Source organism: Salvia hispanica, chromosome 2, assembly GCF_029641045.1.
Source record: "Salvia hispanica isolate PSC_SH4W2 chromosome 2, Shi_PSC_v1, whole genome shotgun sequence".
Classification (NCBI taxonomy): Eukaryota; Viridiplantae; Streptophyta; class Magnoliopsida; order Lamiales; family Lamiaceae; genus Salvia; species Salvia hispanica.
Genome location: NC_142693.1, coordinates 63212053 through 63235472, shown reverse-complemented (window position 1 = coordinate 63235472; position 23420 = coordinate 63212053). Strand labels below are relative to the sequence as shown.

The following is a 23420-nucleotide window of genomic DNA, read 5'->3' as shown; positions in this document are numbered from 1 at the left end:
GAAGAAAATTAGATTAAATTACTTTGTCGAGAGAATGAAGATTTTTTAAAACTTACGTATCAATGAAATAATTATATTCATCATTAGTAGTAGTATTGTATTTGTAAAATAACCAAAAACAAGATAGTAAAATGATTAGATTAGTCTATGCGAGTTGTATGTGTTGCATAAAATTAATTGAGTCAGTAAATATAATTTCTCTAAAATTTTAATTAACGTACTTTGTCGTACAATCTGCATTCATTCTTGCAATTAATTTATAAAATGTGTGGCAGTTTTAGTTCTAATTGCTTAAACGGGATTTTGTTACACATGCAGTTACATATATGGCAGTCGATTACTTTGATTATTAATTGATAATAACAAATTTTTAAAGATTAATGCACCAGTGATTAGCAGTTCTTTAACGTATCTAGAAAATAAGGAAGAAAAAGAGAAATTAGATTTCATAATTGCTTCTAAAATTGATGGATTATTTTTTAAATTTCCCTTAATAAAGGAAGTACTAGCTCTCTACTTCTAACTTTTAACAATTTCTTATTAGAGGAAATAAAAAAAATGGGTAAAAATTAATTTTAGTGGAAAATTTGATAGAAATCCACCATCCCTTTTTACACTTACAATAGGAAAAGAAACAAATAAATTTAGAGGTTCGAGACCTTATGAATTATGATAAATACGAAGTACTAATAAATAGCCTACATTTATACATACCATCCAAAATTCCAAATTACATTGACAACCACATGTTCTTGGTTAGTCAAGAGAGAATACAAATTATTACTCATCCACCCGTCCCATAAAAGTTGAGTCATTTAAACTTTTGCACTCATTTTGAAAAAATGTACTCCATCCGTCCCTATAATTTGTCACCATTTGACCCGACACAGATTTTAAGAATGTAATAGAAAGTGAATTTAAAAAGTTAGTGGCATGTGAGTCCTACTTTTATATATTAATTTTATAATAAAATGTGAGGGAGAATGAGTTAGTGGAATATGGGGTCCACTACCAAAAATGATAAAAGTGAAAGGTAATAAATTTTTAGGGACGGGCGGAAATGGAAATAAGTGACAAATTTTCAAGAACGGAGGGAGTAATAGTTAGAATAGATAATTAGTAAAGTAAAATCAAGAATAACGTAGATAAGAGTTTTCTCTATATTATTTTCAAATTTATTTTACTCTTTATCCACTTTAACTATTTATTACTACTATGATTTTTTAAAAACGAGTGCACAAAATGAAGTGACTCAACTTTTATGGGATAGATGGAGTATTAAACTTGCGTATCAATTACAAAATTATATTCGTCGTTAGTGATATACTATATTGTGAATTACTAACAGAAAATAAGGAGGTAAAGATGAATAAGAGATTAGTTTATGGAGTTGTGTGATTGTGCGATTAAATGTGGGTCACATATAATTGAGATACTTCCGTTTGATAAGTTGGTAATGCCTAGATATAAATACTTATATGACTATTTCTAAGTGTTTGATATTATAGTTAACCTATTATGTCAGCCCGTGGTTTTCTCTCTGGCCCATCCGAGCCCGCAAACTTTTCCTTAAAATACAAAGATATGTACCTCACAAATTTGGTCGGATAGCATTTCTAACTCATTTATTATGATTTATTAATACAAAATCTAGATAATTTCTTGTCTACCAAACAACCACAAAAAAACCTTCATCCGAGCTTATCTTGACACGAAGCCCGCATTTCTTATCTTATTTAACAAATCTTGTTACATCTCATCTTTCTTATCAAACGAGCCCTATATAATTTCACTTTTAAATTTTGATTAACTTACTTTGTCGTACGATTTGCATTCATTCTTGCATTTAATTTATAAAATCTGTGGCAGTTATAGTTCTAATTACTTAAACTAGAGCGTTTTGTGACACTTGCAGTTACATAAATAAAAGAAAAAAAAAAGAGAAAAAACAACAAAAAAAAAACCATCTGAAAAAATCGCATATCTTTCGATGCCATATTCTAAAAGTTCAACGAATTTAATCTCAAATTCTGAAGCAAATTAAGACCCATAATCTGAAATATCTCGTTATATACCGTCCAAATACTTAATAGAATTTTTCTTAAATATAAATTAACTTGCTTTGAAATTCAAAATGCATCCGTTGTCATAATAATTTTTTTACTCACATAGTTCTTACAATAATGATGAATAGTAATTTTATACATACGGAGTATTCAATAATGCCATATTCTCACATTGTTGTATGTATAAACTTGTTACATGCATATATATATATATATATATAGATGATACATGTATCCGGAGTTTCTATATTTTAGAAATTAATATTTCATTAACTGTACCACCAAAATAATCATGTGTAGTGTAGCCAATCACTATTCAAACATTGAAAAGAATGGCATATGAAATTAAATGTTGTTGCAAATAATGGGTTATGATCAATTCGAATGATTTTTTTCAAAATCAAAACAAAACAACCGCTATGAAACATGATTTAATATAATGATATGATTATTGACTTGTCGAGCGATGATTGGTTGGCTCGATAATGTTTAGACTAATTGAACCAAAACTTTATTTCTTGGTCAAATTGCATCGAATGGTCTAACCTACATTACATCGATAATTATTATTTTCAATGAAAGCTTTTGGACAAATCGCAGTAAATCCCCTAAATATTTACAATGCATATTGGTCTCTAAAATTAAAAACTTCGGCCGAATTTTGATATTTCACAAGAACTTTAAAATTAGTTTACAGTATCACAAACTTTACATTTTATTTGTTTTTTCCCATGGCGGTTAAATCACCATATCCGACTAACTTACATGCGTTTTTATTATACTTAGCACTAATAGATCAATATGATTTTTTACGTGGCTTTTATCCTACTTACCATGAACTTAAAAAGTGGTCTGAAATATCGTAAAGATTTCACGGTTGCCCACGTAGAATTAAGTTTTCTCCGAAGATATTTTATTTGAGTTGAGATGGGAAATAACAAACAAAATGCAATGTTTGTGATATTATAAACCAATTTTAAAGTTCGTGAAAATACCAAAATTTAACCTAAATTTATGATTTTAAAGACTAATATCCCTATATATAAATAAGATGCATATTTTAAGGTCAAATTAAGATGAAAAGGAAATATGGGGTATATTTAAAAATTGATAATATATGGTTGCGTAGCCAGATTTATTTACCACAGAACAAGTGATTTTTTAAAAAGTGATTAGCATTGGAAAACACATCTTTCCAATAGTATTCCATATTAGTCATTACTTGTTTTGTTTTCTATTTGGCTGGTCTGCAGTTAACTTTTAATCATATTATTATTTTCCCCAAATAGAAACCCTATGATCATAAATCCAAGCACATGAGTTTTTTTTTACTAACTAGATCACTGCATGGCCCCACCACCATCACAATTACTATATAGAATCAACATATAGATTTCTTCACAATAATCTCTAGCGGTTTGTACAATTTTGACCATTTCTTGCAAAATTTACAAATGTATTTCGGTCTCATAAAACGTGCTCATTTATTATTTGACCAAACGTGTGTATTAGGATGTTATAACCATGTTTTTAGTGCATGTAAAATGGAATAGTTATATAGGATGACCACTATATCATTTCTGAATTAAATTCATATTCTCTAATTATGTATTTAAATTAGTTATACTTAAATCGTCTCTCTATAAAAAATACAATGGAAAATAGCCTTTATTTAAAGTCTTGGACATGTATTTGCCAAATTATATTAGTACAATCTTTTTGAGGGTTAGATTAATTTAAAATTATAATAATATCCTAAAAAGTTGAGCCAATTGTTTTCCAAGATAGTGATATGGGAAAGTGGTGTGAAACAAGAAGCTAATTAACATAATTATAATTATGATGTGTATCAAATGTTGTAATGGCCCAACTTTCAATTTAATTGCCAACACTTCAACCTCAAGCAGTCAAGCATATCACATTTGCTTAGTGGGAGCATCTTTTGCCATTTCTCCCTTTCCTATGTCACATAATCATTATCTATTTGCCTATGGACATATTAGCTGTTCTTATTTATTTATTTATTTATTTATTTATTTATTTTTAGGGTGAATTGAGTTTTACAAGTTTATTTTTACTGATAATCTCATTTAAACACTAAAATACAGTCGATTTATTCAACATATTCAGTTCCAACATATCAAACTCGAACCCATCCATATGATTCGAATCCAAGTACCATGAGACTTTAATTTCATAAAATTTAGAATAATAACGAAAATGAAAAGCAAAAACTAGTACAACATGATTGAAGTTACTTTGTTCAAAGTTATTTTTCTTATGATTAAAAGTTATTAATAGAGATCATTGTTATTAATAAAAGTGATTATTCTTATAAATAAAAGTTAGTTTTCTTACTAACATAAATGATTAATTATGTGACATTTCTTGTGATTAAAAAGTGACTGTATTTCCCAATCAAAAAGTGACACTTCTTGTGATCAAAAGGAATTCTTTCAAAAGGGATTATTGTACTTAATAAAAATATTATCGATTTTGATAATATCAAAATTATTGATTTTAAAAAGAAAATCAATTCAAGAAAACAAGAAAAAAAAGGGAAGAAAGAACCGAGTCCGGAACTATATTATTCTCAATTTCGTGGCAAAAATTCCAATCTTTATGAAGTCAGAAAAGGGCAACAAATTGAAGAGATTACATATACTTGGCGTGACGTTGATTTTGTCACATATGTAGCCGATACCACAAACAATGCACCTAAGTAATTTATTAATTATTTCACCCTCACATTATAAAGTGGAACCTTCTTGGCATCATACCATCCTTTCTATTTCTTGATTTATTGAGTTGAGTTGTCACAATTTGATTCTTCAATATTACCCGTGAAAAACTATATTGCTATTGGAAGTGTGTGTAATATACATAAAATGGTCGTATTCATTATTCAATGTGTGAATCAAACTAAAAATAAGTAAAATATGATGTATATACACATCACATGTAGTTTTAAAAAAAACAAGACCCAAAATTAGAACACCAAAATATATTTATTAAAAAGTATCTGATCTTAAATTAAAGTCCAAATTATTCAAAACTAAGTTATGATATGTTTCCACTTTCCATGAGAGGAAAACTAAAATAGCTAAGCTCTACAATATGTGAGTTCTCACAAACAATAAACAGTGTGAAATCCCAGTTCAAGAGCTAGTTTCCTGGAGACGAGAAATACCTCGAGACGACGTGTTCAATACAGCCTTCTGTCGAGGTGAACGAAAACCCAGCTACCCAAGCATCTGTTCTGATGGCTGCAAGCACGAGCTCTATCAGCGATTGATTGGAGTTCTCATCCTTTCAACTATTCGGTTCACAGCATCACGAGACATCACTAGCGTATCGTGCAGAAGGATGCTGTAAACATTCAGACCCTGAAATTGTTGGCAATTGTTAAAGAAAACGAAAATAGTAACTTCGAGAGCACATAGAATACTTCATTTGTTTGGATACCAAAAGCAGGATAAAAACGAGTGATCGTTGGATGAAATTTCTTTTATATAATGAAGGTGCACATAGTTGTTACCAAAATAGTGGAGCATTCATCAAGTTCATACAAAAAAAATGACAAACAAAGAAATTCGAGACTTACAATGGAAGGTAGTACGTTGACATAATGTAAATTCTGAGTAGCCAACTTCAGCTTCTCGTTAATAGGACCACCGTCAACAACGAGAATTTTCTTAGCATTCTCCATTTGACTGACAAAGTGAACAATGTTCTTTGTCTTGTGCGAAGGAACTTCTAAATCTTCAAACACCATAAGCTGTAAATAGCATAAACGTGTACAGAACATGAGGGGATAGAAAAGACAAATTACGAGGAAAGAACCCCAGGAATCGTCATTGCTCAGTAGTCAGAAAACATGGGTGAAAATAAACTACACTTGCCTTCCCTTCAGCAGCACGAGCTGAAAGTGCAATCTTCAGTCCTAGTCGCCGAACCTTTTTGTTTAGCTTGATAGCATGACTCCGTGGCTTTGGACCATGCATGGTAGCACCACCCCTGAACTGTACACGATGAAATATGTCAGTTATACTCTTTCCAAGCCCTCTCAATTAGGGGGAAAAAAAAACAAACTGAAGAAGCTAAATATTCACCTGTGCACCACGAAGTGTTCCATGCCTTGCACGACCAGTGCCCTTCTGGGGCCAAGGCTTCCTGCCAGTCCCGCTAACCTCACTAATCGTTTTGGTTGAATGTGTCCCCTAAAACATAGCACAGTAGAACTAGATTAAAATCCAAGAGTGCGTTAATGAAAACAAATACTACTCCAGATTACATATGGGGAAGGAAAGGAAAGGCCAAATGAGCCCTGACACACCTTTACCATAAAAATAAGATCATAAGAAGGAAGAATAAATTAGTAGTCAGAGAGTTTTGACAGAGAAGCCACGAAAAATCTCTCTTAAATGGCTGCATCGACCAATAACAGCGGCAGGGATTTATATTTTGCTTCTATTTGGCCATTCCTTGTACTAAGAAGAATTGTTGACATTATTTTCTTTAAAACTTTTAACTATTAATTCATCAACAAGAATGAACATGGCGCACCTGCCGCCGCTTAGCTAGTTGCCACCTTACGACACGATGAATAATATCCTTTCTGATTGGCACATCAAAAACATCACCACCCAATGTCATAAAGCCTTTATCTTCATTATGAAAATTTGTAACAGGAATAACCAGATCCTGACAGAGACCTACAGCATCAATTAAGAAAATGAACAACACTGCTCCATACTTTTTTACAGATAAAATCTAAAAATGATAGCAAATACAAAAGCAATTACTTTCAATTTATGTTTCTTTCATCTCCACCAATTTTAAACAAGGGCACTAAATACAAATGTGCATGCTACTAGATAGCAAGTGATTTATAAAGACCACCCATTACTCTAATTTTATATACTCACTAAATCATAAGCAGTGAGATGTCAGAAATAAAGGCCATATCTACCAGAGCAATTCATAAAAATAAAAGGGGCCCATGTACCTATTTCCCGATCAGGAATGGCAACACCTTTATGTTTAGAGGACAACAAATGCGACGGAAATGCACCTTCACTTGAATTTGGGGTCAAAATAGCGGTAGAGTACCTCCGGAAAACATCCAAAGATGCCTGGCACAAATAAAGTCTCAGCTAGGACTTGGTTTCCATTTGAGCATAAAATCATAGCAAGAAGCACTCAAAGTAATTTAGTCCAATCCTAAACTAATGTAGTTAAAAAACAATCCCAGTAAGGTGTATGTGCATTCACAGTCTACCTTTCCGAGGACCGAAGATCTCATCACATAAGAGCTATCGCGACAATCATGACCACGAAGTGCTGCATCAATTTTTCATAGCAAGAGCTTAGAATCCAACCACATAACAAAAGTTTCCAAATACTAAGAATTGACTCTTGACACCAAGCAACAAAGCTGAATACAGCAAAGAAAACAACAGAAGAGAAAGAAATAAACAGCTGAATATTGATTGCTAAGCTAATTACACTATGGATGAAATCAACCAACAAGGCTCTAACTTTTTTTCACAACAAACAAGAAAAAACACAAAATTAAACAAATTATTAGAGAGATTGCAGGAAGGGGCTACCGCTATATACAGAAAATGGCAGAGAAGAAACGTCGCCGGGAGCGAAGGCACGCAATACTCTTCGAGAAATCGACAAAGCCATCTCCAAATTCAGGCTACAAAGGGCTACGATAAGCCAGAAATATTATTCCAGCTGCAACCAAAAGCACAATCACACGAGTTATCACTCACATTCAAATCAAACCTCCAATTGATGAGGAAATCGACCAGATTCAACGAAGCAAATTCGTTCATTAAACTAATCAACTGCTATGATGAGCAAGTACGAAGAAGATTACCGGCATTAGGTAGCAGGATTGAAATGGATGTTGCGTCTGAGAGAGAGGGAGATTTTCCCTTCCTGTTCCATAAACCCTTGTTACTGTGTTTCAGGGGTTCGGGCCGGGCTCGAACAATCACGTCCGGGCTGGGTCGGGCTAAATAAATTTATGGACTTTTATTAGTTGGAATTCGAAAATATTCTGTTAATTATTCAATAATATGAAAAATGGAGAACTATCATTTTTATAGCTGAACAATTTAACTCAAAATGTACTAGGTTTCGTGACGATGAAGTCTAGTTTCGTTGATAAGATAATCCTCTTTCGATTAATAGACAAAGGTTCGAGTTAGCGGTTCAAAATTTCGGAAATACTCCCCTTCAATTAATAGATAGAGGGTTCGAATTATTACTTTAAATTTTTTGACAATTATATATAGTACACATGTAAATACTAATTGTGTGGTGTTAATATAAAAAAGTTCACCTATTTGATATATTTATAATTATAATTAATTTCATAAAAGCAAATATGTAGTAGTAATATATTTCTTCTTAAATTTTACACCAACAATGCTTATTATATCAATACAATAGCCCAATTAAGAAAGAGCTAAGCAGCCATAAAAATATAACAAATTTAGGCCCATAGTTTTTAAATAAAACTAAAAGTCCAAACTATTGGGCTGAAACAACATAAAGTATCCAAACAAAAATATTAATCCGACTACTATTTTTTTCATTCGTAATTTCACATAGTACCTTTGTTGACAAAATCTAGAATTCTAGATAACTTTTGATTTGTCCATAAAAAGCAAAATACGAAACGACAAGAATCTCATAAAAAAAAAATATAAATAAATCCTTTTCATACAGTTCTATTTATAATATAGAGTCATTTTCACATTTGCCTAGTACTACTATTTTTTTATTTTACCGAGCAAAATCCTAAACTAGTAGTACTACTATATATCATACACATAATTACAAACACAAATCTAATTCGGCAATGGATTTCCTCACAATTTTGATTCTACTCTCATTCATTCTATCCACTTTACTTTTCCTTCTCTTGGGACCAAATCTGTTTGGTCCTAAGTCGAAGCTCCCACCGGGCCCCACTCCGTTACCAATCCTAGGTAACATCCACCTCCTCGGCCGTAACCCCCACCGCAGTCTTGCAAAGCTCTCCCAGACCTACGGTCCACTGATGCATCTCAAGCTCGGGAGCATAACCACAATCGTGGCATCCTCGCCAGAGATTGCTAGGGAGATCCTGCAGAAGCACGACCAGACGTGCTCCAGTCGTGCAGTGCCCTGCGTGGCCCAGACACTGGGCCACGCAGAGGCCTCTGTGGCCTGGCTCCCCGTGGGGAGCCAGTGGCGCAAACTGCGCAAGATCACCAAGGAGCACATGTTCACCGCGCAAAAGATCAACGCGAGCGAGCCCCTCCGCCAAGAGAAGCTGTGCCAGTTGCGCGATCACTTGGTGGAGGGACGCGGAAGGGAGGTGAATTTCGAGGAGGTCGCCTTTGTGACGGCTCTCAATCTTATCTCTACTACTTTATTCTCTGTCGACTTTGCCAGTCTCGATTCTGGCTCGTCCCACGAGGAGGTGAAGGAGATTATTCGGGGGCTTATGGAGATCTCCGGCACTCCTAACGTGGCTGATTTCTTCCCAATTTTGAGATTGGTGGATCCACAAGGGCTCAAGCGCAAGGCAAATGTTTACTTGGGAAAGATGCTCGACAAATTTGATGAGATTATTAGTAAAAGGTTGGAAGAAAGGGACAAATCTTCGGATTGTACGAGGAAGACGGATTTGCTTGAAGTGCTACTCGATCTCAATCAAGAAGATGAATCTTACTTGAGCCTCCATGAAATCAAACACCTACTTAGTGTAAGAATTTAATACATAAATATCACTTTCTTTTTATTTCTATAATAAAAATAATAATAATGTGATGCACTTTCCACAATGACACATTAGTAATTTAGTAGTTTGGAGAATATATAAGAATATTTTAGGTTGCTAGCATGCATTGTACATCGTTAATTTCAAAAACGAGATTGATTTATTGAATAATACTTCTAATTTGACATTTTGAAAGGCTTTGCGAGATTGATTTATTGAATGTTATTAATTTGGCATTTTCAAGGTTTGACTTTTGATTTGAGTAGTAAATACGTTTATATTGCATTTATGGGAACACCCTTATTTCAAGTGTGACATGCTATGAGTGTGACCTATAGGTTTTGGGTAAGATAGAAAACAATAGTATTAATTGTTTATAAATGCAAAGAAATTAGAAGAGTGTGTACTTCACTATTTTGTGTTATGGACTAAAATGTAAATACATGCTTATATATAATGGCATTTTCTGGTGGGATCGGAATAATGAAAAACCTTATAATCGGCCATGAAGGTTGAAAAATTCCTCTAAATTCACATTTTGGAGTTCTTGTTGTCCCCATGATGCGACAACTTGAAGGGTTGGGGTTTAATTTTGTTATACGTCCAACATCTATTAACACACTGTCCACCTTAAAACCACCGCATGAGTTCTATTTACTAGATCTGCCACTATTTTCAATCTGATTGACGCAGTTGAACTATATTAATTTTATCTATCTCATCCATCTTGTACAACAGGACTTAATCATCGCGGGAGCGGACACGACCACGGATTCCGTGCAATGGGCAATGTCTGAGCTAATCCGCAACCCCGAAAAGTTATCCAAAACCAAGAAAGAGCTGAGAAGTGTGATCGGAGAGAAGGCACAAGTTCAAGAAAACGACATCCCAAAATTACCATACCTAAACGCAGTGATCAAAGAGAGCTTCCGGCTGCACCCGCCCGGCCCGTTTCTAATCCCCCACGAGGCGGAGGCCGACCTGGAGATCAATGGCTACACGATACCAAGAGGCGCGCGGATCCTCGTGAACGTGTGGGCTATCGGGAGAGACCCGAGCGTATGGTCCAACCCGGAGTCGTTTGAGCCCGAGCGGTTTGTAGGCGGCTCGGTCGACTACAAAGGGAGGGATTTCGGGCTTATTCCGTTTGGCTCGGGCCGGAGAATTTGCCCCGGGCTGCCGCTGGCGCACTTGATGGTGCACCTCATGGTTGCATCGATGATACATGAGTTTGATTGGGAAGCACAAGATGTGGATATGGATGATGTGTTCGGGCTTTCTCTACACAAGGCCCGGCCTCTCAAGGCATTTCCTATCATTAAAAGTTGAGTGATTAGGAAATTTGTGTAATAAGATGATGAATTTTCATCTCAGATTTTTATAACTTAGGGTTGAAAATGATTACTGGCTAGTTGTTTTTAGCTTTTGTCTGTTAGTAAGTCTCTTTTAGTTGCTTTTCAATCTTGGTGCACTGATAGTAACAGTTGCGGACGCAGAAAATAATTTTAGTAGGGGCTGTAATGTAGAAGAAAATGATACCCTACATATTTTATGTGAGAACCCCACGTGAGTATCATCTTCATTTGTTGCACGATGAAATGTTGTTTGTTATGTTTTGCACAGTACATTTATTTTAATTCTATTACATTAAGAAAAAATTGACATATTATTTTACAAAATAGTATAGTACTATTTTGGTCCTAAACATATGACTGATTTATAATTTTGGTCCAAAACATTCATTTTTTAAATATTGAGTCCAAAACATACGAAAACGCTCTCGAATAGATCATTTTTTGACATTTCCGTCAACTTTGACAATCAACCGTCATTTAGCCCAATTTTAACCCGATTAGACTTAATCTGAGATTATTAGTAGCTTAATATTATGTTAATTATTTTGCTAAATAATTCAATTTTTAATATTCTGAATATAAAAAGTCAATCTTCCAAAACTCTTTTTTCTATCTTCTCTCTTGTCACTCTCCTAAGGACAAGAACCATAGTTTAGGGTTCTGACCAAGAACAACCCGATTTCAACCGATTATTGTTGCTTTCCATGAGTTGGAAGTCGCCCTACCCTAACTCCCGTTCTAGCGACGGTCTCGTCAACGTGAAAAAAAGCATATGCGAGGAAGAGGAAGTCCAAAGATAGCCATCCATCTGACACCGAAGATGGTCCGTCGGCTGATTCGTCGAAGCAAAACAAACAATGCAACGAACAAGGGCCAATGGCGTCGTCGAGATTTGTGGGTTCTAACCCTAGCTCTGGCGATGAAGAAGAAGCAAGACACATGAAGTATGGTTTTTTGGGTGTTGATGGTGTTAAGATGCAGTGTCTTATGGCAATATTTTTTTTTGGATGCAATTCGACACTAGCTGTTGTATTTTTGAGTTTTGTTAGTGTTGAGATAGATGCAGTATCTTATGACGATGTCTTTTTGATCGTGTAAATGTTCAGGATCAATTTAAAGTAGAAAATGAATATGAAGGACCACTTTGTATTGTATTTTGTTGTCCATTTATTGGTTCAATTTGTTGTCAGTTTATTGACATAGTTGTGACATCCCTAACCTGAAACATGCATCATTTTGCATATTGATATATTTTTATTTATCTTTGCATATTATTAGTTGTATAATAAATATTATATATGTGATATTTATATATGTTACATAAATATATGTTGTAGATATTATAAATGAGTATTAAGTATATAAGTGTATATATAGGTACATAAGAAAAACGTTTGCCTGCCTATATTTGTATAAATATATCTAGTTGGGATTATATAAAAGTATAAGTGGAGTATATCTATATGTGCATAAAATAATTTCGTAAGGCATATATATGTATAATATATTCCATGTAATATGTTAAAAGTGAGAAGTGTTTCATGTTACTAATCAAATGAGTATTATTCTTTTATATATGAAGTACAATAATTTTATGGAATGACACGTTTATAGTTTTTCATTTTTACGTGTTTTTCTTTTAAAAAGTAGATAAGGGAGTCAGCAAATTTAAGCCGACACACATATATAAATAAGAGATGATAGTAGCTTGGGGGGAGGAAAATAGAATGATAGTAGTTAGTAGAGGAAGATGATAGCAAAAATTAGAAGAAGAAATAAGAGTCGTAGATCCCAAAGCTGATTTGGGACTTTAGTTAAATTACTTATCTTAACATATGTATAAATCATACACTATTAATTTTACATGTGTTACGTGGTTGATTACTATATGTTGAATTTGAATGAGTAATTGAATAAATCATACTTTGAATTTTACATGTGTTATGTGGTTGATTACTATATGTTGAATTTGAATGAGTAATTGAATTATATGGCGTGAAATTAGTATGGATATTATATATATATATATATTATGTTGGAATTATTTAGTGGAATATGATATGGATATATGATGGGTACAATGGATATTTGAGTGTAGTTGATATATTTTTATATGTTATTAAAATTATTTGAATCATGGAATTAAAGAGGATATATGACAATTTTGCCCTGGGTCTGATATGAATGGTAATGAAAATAGACTTACGGGTCATATTCAATGATAATGGACCTACGGGTCAAAGAATATATGCAAAGAGGGACCTTCGTGGAAAGGTCAAAAAGCAAAGAGGGGCCTTCGTGGAAAGGTCAAATAATGAAAAGGGACATTCGGGTCGTATACAATGGAAATCTCGGGCAGATATCAAGCTTGATCTGTCATAGAATAATGAAAAGGACAAAGTGGCATATGCATATGTACATGAAATTGTTTCTAATATTTGTTGGTTATTGTTATACATATTGGTTAAAGAATATATTGATATCTGGGATGTGGAATTAAAGGTAAGGTTTATATGCATTGAGTTGTGGCTCATATAAACCACTAGTATTTTTCAGGAATAAGATATCAGTGAACGTTTTGGGTTGACGTGAGTCATAGGAACCCCACATGTTATCAGGGTCGGTGGCTGACGCATTTTGGCAACCTTCTCCTCCTCATCATTTTTGCATATAAATAAATGTGTAGTATATAGAGTGGTAAGAGGGTACCACTACGGTTTAGAATGTTTTGAAACATGTACTTGTTAAATATTGGTTTTTGAAATTATATAAAATGCGCATTTCATTTACTTGGCGCGTGGATTATTTATTTAAAATTTCTGAATTTATTTATAGTAAGTGCATACGTCATAAGGGTTGAGGCGTGACATAGTCGACGAAGAAACAATCACATACGAAGAAGCAATCACATTATGTATGAAACCAACATCAACTCCAATTTTTTTTTTATTGTAAGTCTGCAATGGGTGTGGTTAAATGTTCAGGATCAAATGAAAGTAAATAATTCATATGAAGGACTAATTTGTCTTATATTTTAGGGTTTTCCAATTATTAAGTCATTTTGATTTCTGCCGATTTTTCTAAGAAGAATAAGAAGGATTCACTTCAAAATTCAAATAGAAAAAAAAAATTAGGGTTTTCAAACACTCCATTAAATTACTTGAACATACACAAAAGTGTTGCTACAACAATAAAACAAAGACCAAAGTTCAAAGCATTCACTAATTTCTGAATTTTATCCTTAATTTCGGTTAAATTCAATGCCAAATCCTCAAAATCGGCACCACCGAATGAGGTTGACGAAGAACAAGCTCGTGCTTCGACATCACGATTTGGCTCGCACCACTTGAAGAAAGTGCATTCCTTCCTCTCACATACAAAGTAAAGCTTCCCCCGCGACGGTTTGCCTTGGCCGGTGACAATATGTAGGGTCGCTATCTTTTTACAATAGCAGAAAGCGTAGCTAAATCGGAGGTCTCTGAAGTCACGAACGACGTCGCTGTCGATGGAGTCCCGACTGCACGTGGAAAGTTCGAAGGTGTTTAGTTGTTGCAGAGATGGATATAAAAAATTCAGGTTCTTGGGGGGAGAAGAAAAAGGAACGGGAGAAAGGGGGGACGAAATTTGAATGATATGAAGAGTTGGAAAATGCGATTACATTACCCAATTTTCAGAATTTTCATTTAACATTTAATATATAAAATGCGATAAAAAAAATTTAAATTAACTACAGTAATTAAATTCAGCTAATCGGGTTAAAATTGGGCTAAATGACGATTGACCGTCAAAGTTTAAGGAAACCGGTAAAAAAGGACCTATTCGAGAGCGTTTTCGTATATTTTGGACTCAATTTTCAAAAAGTGAATGTTTTGAACCAAAATCATAAATCGGCCATGACCAAAATAGTACTTTACTCTTTACAAAATTCATAAAATCAATATTGATTTGTTCGTTTTCTATATAATATTGTAAAATTAAAAATATCATACAAAAATGCGCATCATATAAATTGCTTACCTAATACTCCATATATAACAAAACTCTGTATAAATTAAATCACATGTTTGAGTATTTTTTTTTTTTTTTTTATTTTTATCATCATTTTTCCTAATAAAATTATGAATAAAATATAGAAAGAAATAAAATTTATTATTAAATTGAAAAGAAAAATTTTAAGGGAGAAACTCATATAGAAAAAGAAATTAGACCTAGGAGTAGTCTAAAGTAAAAACAAGTGATAAATCGATAATTGTTTGAAAAGGAAACGCCTTATACGGGTAGTGATAAAATGCAAACTCATATATTGTACAAACTACAAACTATAATTTGAATCGTTAAAAATGTCAAAACATGACAAAATAGCAGCAACAGAAAATGTCAACACAATGTCACCACAATATCAACACAGCATCAACCGTTGACACTGTGTTGATATTTATGATGCTATTATTTTGTCATCTGTTGACATTTTCTAACTGTCCAAATCATAATTTGGAGTTTGTACAAATATTTAGAGCTTGCATTATATCACGATCCCGCCTCATACACTTCAGATACTAGGGTATAATATTTAATACTAAATAAAAAAAAGTGACACTTTATAACTCAGTCACACACGTTATCTTATGTAAAATAACTTTAATATTACTATTATTTAACTGTTCATTGTCTTCTTTTCTAACCACCAACGGCCATTGTTTCTCTCTTCTACAATTTCAAAACTCAGATTCAGCCCCTTCCAACAATTCAACCTCCAATATTTTGCCTTCAGAGTCTTTGATTTTGTGAGGGCTGAAGAAGATGGTCCTCCAAAATTTCGAAAAGTTACAAGCAAAAAATAATTGTCACTTTTGGTGGTGACATGGGTTTTAAAAATGTAAAGAAAAGTTGGTGAAATGTGAAACTCATTTTTTTATGTTGATTTTATAATAAAATATAAGTGAATTAATGGAATGTGAGACCTATTTATTATTTATGGTAAAAATAAAGTGTGACTATTATTATGGGACAGACGAAATGAAAATGAGTGATAATTATTGTGGGACATGGGGAGTAACAAATTCAGGCCCATAAATAATTTAAATAAAACTATGTCCAAGCTATTGGGCCGAAACAACATAACATATCTAAGCAAAATCTTGCTACCGACTACTTTTTTTTCATTCACATTGTCACACACCTTTGTTGACAAAATCTAGAACTCTAGAAACTTTTGAAACTATCTCTTAAAAAGATACTCCTATAATACGAACGGCAAGATGTCATCAATAAAAAGTACTCCATAAATTTAATTTTTCATACAGTACTTTTTTATAAACATAAAGTCATTTTCACATTTCCCCTAGTAAAACAAATATTTTTTATTTTACCGAGCAAACTCCTAAACTAGTGTACTATATATATCATGCACATAATTACAAACACAAACACAAATCTATCTTGATTGGCAATGGATTTCCTCTCAATTTTGATTCTACTCTCATTCATTCTATCCACTTTACTTTTCCTTCTCTTGGGACCAAATCTGTTTGGTCCCAGGTCGAAGCTCCCACCGGGCCCCACCCCGTTACCAATCCTAGGTAACATCCACCTCCTCGGCCGTAACCCCCACCGCAGTCTTGCAAAGCTCTCCCGGACATACGGCCCCCTCATGCACCTCAGGCTCGGGAGCATCACCACGATCGTAGCATCCTCGCCAGAGATTGCCAGGGAGATCCTGCAGAAGCACGACCAGACGTGCTCTAGTCGTGCAGTGCCCTGCGTGGCCCATGCTATGGGCCACGCAGAGGCCTCCATGGCCTGGCTCCCCGTGGGGAGCCAGTGGCGCAAGCTGCGCAAGATCACCAAGGAGCACATGTTCACCGCACAAAAGGTCAACGCGAGCGAACCCCTCCGCCAAGAGAAGTTGCGCCAGTTGCGTGATTACTTGGTGGAGGGGCGCGGAAGGGAGGTGAATTTCGAGGAGGTCGCCTTCGTGACCGCTCTCAATCTTATATCTACTACTTTATTCTCTGTCGACTTTGCTAGCCTTGACTCCCACTCTTCTCATGAGGAGGTGAAGGAGATCATTCGGGGGATAATGGAGATCACCGGAACTCCAAACGTGGCTGATTTCTTCCCAATTTTGAGATTGGTAGATCCACAAGGACTAAAGCGCAAGGCAAATGTTTACTTGGGAAAGATGCTTGACAAATTTGATGAGATTATTAGTAAAAGGTTGGAAGAAAGGGACAAGTCTTCGGATTGTTTGAGGAAGAAGGATTTGCTTGAAGTGCTACTCGATCTCAATCAAGAAGATGAAGCTTACTTGAGCATCCATGAAATCAAACACCTACTTAGTGTAAGAATTTAATGCATGACTATCACTTTCTTTTTATTTATATAATAACTATAATAATAATGTCATGCACTTTCCATAATGACACATTAGTTGTTTGGAGACTATATAGGAATATTTTAGGTTAGTATGCATTGAATAGTTGGTACATCGTTATTTCAAACACGAGATTGATTTATTGAATATTACTTCTAATTTGACATTATTAAAGGTTTTGCGTAGATCGATTTATTGAATATGATTAATTTGGCATTTTCAAGGTTTGACTTTTGGTTAGAGTAGTAAAAACGTTTACAGTATTTTTTGTATTTATGGGAACCCTTGATTTCAAGTGAGGCATGCTATGAATATGACCTATAGGTTTTGGGTTAGATAGAAAACAATAGCATTAATTGTTTATCGATACAAATAAACTAAAAGAGTGTGTACTTCAACTACTTTGTGTTATGGACTAAAATGACTATACATGCATATATAATGGCGGATTTTGGTGGGATCGGAGTAATGAATAATCTTATAATCGGCCATGAAGGTTGAAAAAACTCTACTAAATTCACATTTGGAGTTCTCGTTGGCCCCATAATGTGACAACTTGAAGGGTTGGGGTTTAATTTTGTTATATGTCCAACTGTGTCCACCTCAAAACCACCGCACAAGTTCTATTTACTAGATCTGTCACTATTTTCAATTTGTTTGACGCAGTTGAACTCTGATAATTTTATCTATCTTATCCATCGTGTACGATAGGACTTAATCATCGCGGGAGCAGACACGACCACGGATTCCGTGCAATGGGCAATGTCTGAGCTAATCCGCAATCCCGAAAAGTTAACCAAAGCCAAGAAAGAGCTGAGAAGTGTCATTGGAGAGAAGGCACAAGTTCAAGAAAACGACATCCCAAAATTGCCATACCTAAACGCAGTGATCAAGGAGAGCTTCCGGCTGCACCCGCCCGGCCCGTTTCTAATCCCCCACGAGGCGGAGGCCGACCTGGAGATCAATGGCTACACGATACCAAGAGGCGCGCGGATCCTCGTGAACGTGTGGGCTATCGGGAGAGACCCGAGCGTATGGTCCAACCCGGAGTCGTTTGAGCCCGAGCGGTTTGTAGGCGGCTCGGTCGACTACAAAGGGAGGGATTTCGGGCTTATTCCGTTTGGCTCGGGCCGGAGAATTTGCCCCGGGCTGCCGCTGGCGCACTTGATGGTGCATCTCATGGTTGCGTCCATGATACATGAGTTTGATTGGGAAGCACAAGATGTGGATATGGATGATGTGTTCGGGCTTTCTCTACACAAGGCCCGGCCTCTCAAGGCCTTTCCTATCATTAAAAGTTGAGTGATTAAATGCCATAGTACAATATATTATCATTAGTCGGACATGTGCCTCATGTTTGTGCAATAAGATGATGAATTCATCTGACTATCTGAGTTTATAACTTTGAGTTGAAAATGATTAGTATTTGCTAGTTTATATTCTAAGAAGTAGTGCTATAGTATTTTAATTTAGTCAACTTCTATATATATATATATAGGGATGTGATCAAATGAAAACTCTAAATATTGTACAAACTCAAAACTATGATGTTGACCATTGAAAAATGTCAACAGATCACAAAAAAACATCAACATGAAAATGTCAACGGAATTTCAATGGCAGTCAATGATTGATGTTGTGTTGATATTGTGTTGATACTGTGTTGACATTAAAATTTTGAAATTTTACACTATGTTGATATTGTATTGAAACTGTGTTGAAGCTGTGTTGAGGAGTTTTGAGTTTGTACAATATATAAGTTTGCATTTTATCACTACCCTATATATATATATATATATAGATAAATATAGACATAGATTGATAGATATGCATATATACATAGATATTCTGTGACTTATTAACTTATATGCGCAATGTGACATCTGTCAACATATTGTTTGGAGAAAAAATCATGACAGAGTCGGATACAGGAAATGAAACTTGTAAGGTCAGAACTCATTGTTGGATAAGGTTTTCGACGGCTCGTTGTCTGCCACCGTTTAGGCTGAGTAAGACTTTTTTTTTCTTTTTCTTTTTGTAGCTATCTGAATCTTGAAAATGCACAATAAAAGAAAATGATAGGCCGAGATGGAACTAACGTAGGGTTAGAGTCTGATTTCTGAAATTTTAGATAATACTCTTGGACCGACGAAGTGGTCGGTCAATCACGCACGACTCCACCTAAATCCGACCATGTGATTGGAAAAAATACCCACAATGTTAATTGACTAAAATACCCTTCATGTTAATAATTTGTACAAATTGATTGCCTTGAGTCGATCCATTCGATTGTAGTAATATCTAACGATTAGTATTTAGTCTTAGTTCTACGTTAAGAAACAATTCATTTTTATTCCGATCTATGCATATATATACCAATGGGGATCACCTGTGGCATGATTCATGTGTCACTTCACTAACAGTTGTATTACACTTTTAGCACTATTCAACTTCAAAGTTAATAGTTGTACTCAAAAGTTTAACATTTCTAGATCGTCACACACAAATCATAAATAATTCATTATTGATCAACAAAGAGAAGATATTCCCTTCATATTCAAAGAAAATCACAGGTAAAGAAGCTACAAAGACACCATCTTCTCTCAGGATCAACCAAAAGCAAAATAAGATTAAATTAAGTTAAAATTAACTCTAATTAATTAATCCCAACAATAATCCCTCAAAGAAGCCCTCCCTTCAGGGTGCAAAGGGAAAAGCTTCAATGTCCTATCTCCCTCTTGCTCTTCCTCTTCTCTACCGTACTCATTCACTTCATCGAAAACACACTTCCTCTTGTTACGATTATTCTCCTCTTCCTGCATTAAATATTTCATTTCATCAGTACACGTCAGATTTAAAATTAATGTTATTAACATATTTCATTTCATTAGTACACACGATCAGATTTAAAATTAATGTCACTAACATATTTCATTTCATCAGTACACATCACATCTAAAATTTAATGTCACTAACATATTTCATTTCATCACTACACGTCAGTCTGTGACTAATTAGGTCAACCAACGCACCTTATTGGGCGACGAGAGGAAGAGAGAAGAAGCGGGAAAGGGAGGCGGGGGAGGCGTCCGTGGAGAGAGGCCGAGGCTAGTGCGCTTTTGCTTCTGACGCTCGCGCGCTTTGTGGTTTTGAAACCAGTAAAACACGTTTTTGCCTTCGATCTTGCCGTATTTGCTTAGCTGCGCTGTGATCTGCTCGATCTGTTGGGCGTTCGGAGTTCGCATGCCGCTACGGTAGAGCATGTCGAGTATTCCGATCTGCTCCTGCGTCGGATTCCACCGCGTGCCGCCTGGCTGCGCCGCCTCTACCTATACATATACAATTTCAATAAAAATGCCTCAGTTTTCAACATACTTTTTTGAAATAATGCCTCTATTTTCTTGTTTTACAATATTTTGTCAAATTAAGTGGCTCGTCATATGAATATACTAAAATATCATTTCAATCCTATTTTGTCCATTAAACACTCTTTCGAGTTAGGAATTATAAGGGTAGTGTTAGCGGACGCAGAAAAAAAATTGGTAAACTCCCAATTGCTTTTATAATTTTATAATTTTATAATTTTTTTAATTTTTTTTTCACATATTTGCATAAAATATTGATATGGGGGCTTAAAGCCACTTCTCCCTCTTTACCGTCTATGTCTATTTCATCGGTTGCTAATCAGAGGCAAACACAAAAAAATTTATTTTGGTAAGAAGTATACATTCTAAATTCTAAGTTCAAAATTTTAAAAAGATAATTTTCGTACAATTGAATACAAAATACCTAAAATTCGACGATATTATATGGTTATTAGCTTAGTTGCATAGAAGTGAGTCATAAAAATGATCGAGATTGATAATTTTTAATTCTATTGCCAAAATTATAAAAATTATCGATCTTGATTTTCAATTATATTGTCAAAATCATACAATAAATTAGCCTCTTATATTAACAAGCCATGATATACAAAATGTTAAGTTCTTAATTTATGTAATTAAATAGTGTTAGGTACTACCAATCATAGGAAATTTGCCATGCAGTTTTATTGAATTAATTATGTAAGTGGGAATTGTTTATATTATTACCTGAGATGATTCTTTCTTTTGAACGTCTGCGTTTGTTGGACTACATTGATCGGGTTTGATGAAGCTCTTGAGATCGAATGCGGCGGCGGTGTCGTCGACGGCGGAGAGCTTGAGGCCGAGGGGGCGGAAGCGCTTGCAGCCGAGGGTGAGGGAAGGGGGGTCGTGGTCCCAGATGAGTCCACGTGGCAGTTGATGCACCTTCATTGCTTGAATTCCCATGGAGATAAAAATGTTTGAGGTAAGTATGAGTTTTGATGGCAAATTGGGTGATGGTTATATAGGAAAAGGTGATGTACTGATTTGAGAGAGAAAGGCAAAGGTTGATGAGGAGAAAATGAGAGTGGAGTGAGTGATTGATTATTAACCAAGACCAAATGATGAGGTGAGGTTGACTTTATGATTTCCATGTTTGTAAAGAGGAATGAAAAAGTTGGTGTCTAGAGATAAAAGGTAAAACCTTTTTTTTAAAAGTTGAATGTGGTTTTTGTAAAAAAATGAAAGATTTAAAATTGTTTCATTAGGTTTTTGCCCATTGCGGGAAATTTCGACTGAGTATCTGACTCGTTAGATTTTACAGATACTAGATATGACCATATTCATTGAAGCATATCTGAAATTGTTAAAAAAAATTAACCAGAACCCTAATTAAGTGGGAACACGAACGAATGACTTATTGAATATTTAAATTGATATATGTAATTACTTCACATTTTTTATAGTGGACAACGCTGCACATGTGAGTCCATTGTATTCGTTGAAAAGTACTTGATACGCACGCGATAATAAACCAACCAAATCCTACTATTTTTTCATCCTAAAACCAGTCGGTGATATATTAAAGGGCTGGTCCAAAGGGCTGGTCCACAAATGACTGAACTCAATACAACTTAACATATACTAAATTATTATTGGAGGTAGATCATTATTGAAGAGGCGTGCGTGTGAGTGAAGGAAATGGTATATAATATGTGCGTGTGGTTGGATAGTCCCAATCCAAGTTCTAATTTTCTTTGCTTTCATGATGAGGTTCTCTACTATGCTTTTCGGTGCCTCTTTCTCTTCACATTCTCTCATTTGTCTTTTCTTTTCTTTTTCTTTTTTCTCTTTTTTTCAAACTTTTATCAGTGTAAAGTTGGAGGGAAAATGTGCAAAAGTGAACCCACAATCCCAATAACTTGAAAATGCAAATGCCTTTCTTTCTTTTTCTAGTGGCCTTTTCAAGATACCAATGTGTGTGGTGTGATTCAACAGTTAAATGCCGTCTTTCTAGTATTGAAATTTGAAATTAGTTTGGCTCCACAAACTATATAGTATTGTTTTATTTTGATTATAATTATATGTTTTCATTTTCTAATGTCTCGCACAAGCCGTGTGAATAACAACTGGGTTGAAATTTACTATAAATCAAATGGATTTTCTCTTCTATTATGCTAGGTTTTTTAGATGAATTTTTTGTTTATTCTATAATATTAAAATTTTCATTGAGAGGTCCTACAACTCAGAATGATGGTATAAGAGAAGAGATTGTCATAATTGACTAATGTATAACTTAGAGTGGTGAACTGACAAAGGAATTAATTATGATTAACGAGGATGTTGACTCTTACAAGACGTAAATTGTTATAAACTCTATTATCCTATATCGATTGAAAGACAACTAGTAGTACGGGTTTAGTGACTCTAGTATCTCACATCTGTTGTGAATGACGATTAGTATGTAATTTAGTGACTAGTGTCGCACGTTGATTG

The 23420-nt window shown here is 34.6% G+C and overlaps 4 protein-coding genes across 4 annotated transcripts; 2 read left to right on the top strand and 2 right to left on the bottom strand.

Annotated features, from left to right (window-relative positions):
• Positions 1-5055: 5055 nt before the first annotated feature.
• Positions 5056-8097, bottom strand: LOC125213443 (uncharacterized). The gene is made up of 9 exons (XM_048114003.2): positions 7957-8097; positions 7679-7811; positions 7348-7409; positions 7075-7201; positions 6633-6781; positions 6179-6286; positions 5969-6088; positions 5671-5844; positions 5056-5452 (listed from the first exon to the last, which is right to left on the bottom strand). The coding sequence occupies exons 2-9, from the start codon at positions 7758-7760 to the stop codon at positions 5351-5353; spliced, it is 924 nt and encodes a 307-aa protein (XP_047969960.1). The 5' UTR covers positions 7761-7811; positions 7957-8097; the 3' UTR covers positions 5056-5350.
• A 793-nt stretch (positions 8098-8890) lies between these two features.
• LOC125214554 (cytochrome P450 76T24-like) lies at positions 8891-11420 on the top strand. The gene is made up of 2 exons (XM_048115633.2): positions 8891-9837; positions 10591-11420. Exons 1-2 carry the CDS (start codon positions 8947-8949, stop codon positions 11179-11181), a joined length of 1482 nt encoding a protein of 493 aa, XP_047971590.1. The 5' UTR covers positions 8891-8946; the 3' UTR covers positions 11182-11420.
• Positions 11421-16591: 5171 nt separating this feature from the next.
• On the top strand, positions 16592-19017 carry LOC125214545 (cytochrome P450 76T24-like). The gene is made up of 2 exons (XM_048115621.2): positions 16592-17547; positions 18292-19017. The coding sequence occupies exons 1-2, from the start codon at positions 16657-16659 to the stop codon at positions 18880-18882; spliced, it is 1482 nt and encodes a 493-aa protein (XP_047971578.2). The 5' UTR covers positions 16592-16656; the 3' UTR covers positions 18883-19017.
• A 1059-nt stretch (positions 19018-20076) lies between these two features.
• LOC125216617 (WUSCHEL-related homeobox 4-like) lies at positions 20077-21970 on the bottom strand. Its single transcript, XM_048118373.1, has 3 exons — positions 21672-21970; positions 20613-20909; positions 20077-20396 (listed from the first exon to the last, which is right to left on the bottom strand). The coding sequence occupies exons 1-3, from the start codon at positions 21888-21890 to the stop codon at positions 20241-20243; spliced, it is 672 nt and encodes a 223-aa protein (XP_047974330.1). The 5' UTR covers positions 21891-21970; the 3' UTR covers positions 20077-20240.
• Positions 21971-23420: the final 1450 nt, after the last annotated feature.